Genomic DNA, 4,159 nt, shown 5'->3' on the forward strand with positions numbered 1-4,159 from the left:
GAATATTCAAGCTGTTTATTCATTTTTCTACCCCTGAACGAAAAACGAAAATTTAAGCTGAATTCTCGTTTTTCGGAAAAAAAAGAAAAAGGAGCCATTTTCTCATTTTTCTATTTTCAATATTAAATCAAAAAATGAATGATCTAATGATACACGGATTTAGAAGTATTGTTCATGCTTAGTTCATGTTAACTAAAGTAGTTAACTAATGAAACTTATTGTAAATTGTTACCGATTTGTAATATACTTCTCAAATATAAATGCCTAACAAAGTGATAAACAATGACAGTACTTATGTTTTTTTTTTATGTAACAAAAGTGCTCGAGCGGCCTGTTACCATGGTAACCTTTGCGGGACTATTGAAGTACTTGCTGAAAAGTTGTAATATCTAGCTTTTTCTTCAGTAAAAATAATATGACAGTATGCATCAGGATTCTTCCCTTAATACTAAAAATATGTATTAAAGTAATAGTTTACCCAAAAATGAAAATTCTGTCATCACTTGCTCTCAATTTGCTCCAAACCGGTATTAATACAAAAAAAAAAAAAAAAAAAAAAAAAAAAGATATTCTAGAGAATGTTGGTAACAAAACATTTGATGATACCCATTGCTTTTCATACTATGGAATAAATTACTATGGAAGTCAATGGCTACCGTGAACTGTTTGATTATGAACAGTCATTATAATATCTTTTGTCTTCAACAAAAGAAAGGAACTCATACAGGTTTGGAACATGTGGATGAGCAAACAGAATTTTCATTTTTGGGTGAACTATCCCTATAAAGTGCAATGCTTTCACTTTCAATTATCTTGCCCAACATTGTGTAGATTTCCCCAAGCATTTAGAACATGAAATTAAATGCTACAAAAGTGAATAACAGCTTTTGAAATTCTAGTTTATAGAATCATAAATGAGACAAAAGTAACCTGGTATTAAATCTGTTCACAATACTTAAATACACCATTTAGGATTTGTCATTCTTTGTAATAACCAGCTGGAATTGCGACTTCAGTGTCTGCACAGGTTGAAATACTGCAACGAGGAAATTAATTGTTGTGGCATAATTTGAACGCGGATGTTTTCTTGGTATTCCCCTATCATTCATTCGGTTTTAAAATAAACCAGAACACATCCGACACATCAAACCAGTTTGACGTACAGTCAGCTTAAAGGCAACTGAACAGTCCAGAATCTAAGCTTTTGGCACTGCTATCATAAGAAATCATTTCAATGAAGACAGGAGGCAAAAGTATTATTTGACGTTTTATTCAGAAAAAAATCCAATAGTTTACAGACGTCGTCCACGACGACCTCCCTTTCTGCGGGTGCTGTCTGACGGAATGGGGGTGACGTCCTCTGTAGAAGAAAACGAAAGTGAGACTTCCTCATGAAAACAAGTTTACACCGACAGACATTAGGCACCATTAGATGACAGTGCTAGTGCTAACATACCGATACGGCCAATCTTCATGCCGGAACGAGCCAGAGCCCTGAGGGCGGACTGTGCCCCTGGTCCAGGTGTCTTGGTTCTTAAGAGGGGGAAAAAAGAGAGAGTAAGTAAATCATGCTGCAAGCTCATGTACTTTCTTCCCATCAACTCATACCCAGTGCCATGAACATGACATTTGAGTCCTTGTCTGTAAATGTGTTGTGCATTCAGAGTCTCACCTGTTTCCACCAGTGGCCCTCAGCTTGATGTGAAGGGCGGTGATTCCCAGCTCCTTGCATCTCTGAGCCACATCCTGAGCCGCCAACATAGCAGCATAAGGAGAGGACTCATCTCTGTCGGCCTTCACCTTCATCCCACCAGTAACACGGCAGATTGTTTCTCTGAAGATCAAGAGGAAGGAAAACTCATTCAGAAGATGATCACCACCCAAATGTAAATGATAAACATCACCTGAAAAGAATTTGTTCACCCAAAAATGACAAGTCAACCTTACGTGGTTCCAAATATGTACCCCCTTTTTTTCATGAAATGGAAAATGCATTTATGAAAATCTTGGACACCATTTACAATTAAATTACTCAACGAAATAATAAAACTGCCAGTACAACTAGCATGCTATGTAGCTCTTCTTCAGAAACCACACAGTCTTAGAAGCAGACCAAAAGTTTAGTTGTTGAAAGCAAAGTTGTTGTTTTTTCTTAAATCAAATATATTAAAATGTGGAAACTACAAGTTATGTGTCTCGTGTGCACAAGTCATTGATGTAAAACCTGATGCATCCAATAGCCATATTTAATTAGATAACCAGAGAAAATGGCTAGGAATGATTAGTGAATGTAGTGCAACAGTAGATCCACAAGTAAAAACACCATTTATTCTCTCCATAGGAGGATCAACTGTTTAACAGTAGAACTCCTGGGGATAAACTATATTACCCCTGATTCTGCAGAACATCTCCAATCAGAGAATCCTGACAAGCAAATCATGCAAAATCATTTTAGCACTTGCCCATACCCATGAAGCACTATAAATGCAATCTTCCTATGCTCCCAAAACTAAGTGTATATACATATATAGTTTCTATAGACATAATTAGCAACCTTAAATCAATATTTTTATATTTATCCATTTTTAATTTCATTGTATCATTTGCATGACTTAAACGGACATGAGATGGTTAAGTATTCTTACACCTTTGTCATTTTGTTAGATTTTCAAATACTTTTGTGATTCAAATCAATATTTCTGTAATGTTGTGATTCCCCTAATAGCTGGTTGGTTTGCTTCATGGATTATATAACTCCTAAAAGACGACTAAAAAATCCTTATGGGAAAACTGAGTGGGGTAAACTTCCAAAGTCCAGTCCAAAATTTTGAATTTAAATCGATATAGTATTTGACACTTTACTGTGCCTTTAAAAATCTCACTTCATTTGTTTTGCTGGCATCTGTGCTTTTCATGTGCATAGATTCTCTTCCATGTTCTTGCAGAACTTACTTGCCAGAGAGGTCAGTAACGTGCACAAAGGTGTCATTGAAGGATGCGAAGATGTGACAGACTCCAAAAACATTCTCGCCTTCGGCAACCTGAGGTCCCAGACTGATGACCTGCTCTTCCTTCTTTTCCTTACCCTTGCGAGGTGCCATTGCTGAAAAACATTCAACAGTTGGGTCAACTTACTATAAAACTCATCTAGGGTCTTATAATTAATCCTGAGGTCTAAAAATTAAGTTAAACATATTTCACTTCTTAACAACATGCTCGACTGAAAAAGGACTAGCATCTTCTTGCAAACCTGCTGGTGTGCGACTGAGCGTTTATCTAGCTAGTCATTAGTGTTGTAAACTACAGCCTTAATTCAACGTCACCTGCGGACAAACAATTATGATATAATACTAAGCGAAACATCCATTAAAGCCTAAGGCAGGGCTGTCCAAACTCGGTCCTGGAGGGCCGGTGTCCTGCAGAGTTTAGCTCCAACTTGCCTCAACACACCTGACTGGAAGTTTCTATGCCTAGCAAGAGCTTGATTAGCTGGTTCAGGTGTGTTTAATTAGGGTTGGAGCTAACCTCTGCAGGACACCGGCCCTCCAGGACCGAGTTTGGACAGCTCTGGCACAAGGTTTCTTCGACAATATTCCTTTAGACGCCAAATGGGGGCTTACAAACCTATATGGTAAATTAGCACAAGTTCAGTATTAAAACGCTGAGAACATTTTAAACCAAGACAATAACGGCTTTGGACGAGAAACGGTCCATATTTCTCAAATAAACTGCATAGCATGCATATCAGCTCTCAATAACTACAGCAACTCATGCAGCTACGCTAGCGAGCGCAATATGGAGCGGGACCCCGCTGGAGCAACACTTATTGTCCGCCTAAAATACTGCATTCATCACTATTAATGGGAGTAATCTCATGTTCTACTGGTGCGTGGGGTGTTGTGGAACGGTGCACAAGTTAAATTTTATATGTAACGCTTTTCATAAAGGTAGGATTTGAGTGGATTGAAACTGTTATCTTACCTATGTGTCTCTCTGATCGAGGCCGAAACAGGAAAGGAAGGAAAAAACGCTGCCGGGTTGAAAGTTCAACTTCCACAAGCGGAAGTAATATTGTGTACTAAAAGTCCCCTGAACCTGCATGTTCTATTATTTTCTTTCCCACTTGTTTAAAACACAATCTCTGTATTTAATATATATA

The 4,159-nt window shown here is 37.7% G+C and overlaps 1 protein-coding gene across 2 annotated transcripts in view; it reads right to left on the reverse strand.

Annotated features, from left to right (window-relative positions):
- LOC107685488 (40S ribosomal protein S14) overlaps positions 1-4,065 on the reverse strand; it is an 11,723-nt gene extending 7,658 nt beyond the window's left edge. The window contains exons 1-5 of one of the 2 annotated variants that reach the window (XM_016482084.1): positions 3,982-4,065; positions 2,953-3,103; positions 1,673-1,834; positions 1,457-1,533; positions 1,255-1,360 (exon numbers count right to left, since the gene is read on the reverse strand). In XM_016482084.1, the coding sequence (XP_016337570.1) occupies positions 1,293-1,360; positions 1,457-1,533; positions 1,673-1,834; positions 2,953-3,101 (456 nt within the window). In that variant the 5' untranslated portion in view covers positions 3,102-3,103; positions 3,982-4,065 and the 3' untranslated portion in view covers positions 1,255-1,292. Of the gene's footprint in view, positions 1-1,254; positions 1,361-1,456; positions 1,534-1,672; positions 1,835-2,952; positions 3,104-3,981 lie in introns of those variants that run through there. The other variant, XM_016482085.1, reaches the window with a different exon arrangement.
- Positions 4,066-4,159: the final 94 nt, after the last annotated feature.

Source organism: Sinocyclocheilus anshuiensis, unplaced genomic scaffold (assembly GCF_001515605.1).
Source record: "Sinocyclocheilus anshuiensis isolate Anshui unplaced genomic scaffold, SAMN03320099.WGS_v1.1 scaffold922, whole genome shotgun sequence".
Lineage (NCBI taxonomy): Eukaryota > Metazoa > Chordata > Actinopteri > Cypriniformes > Cyprinidae > Sinocyclocheilus > Sinocyclocheilus anshuiensis.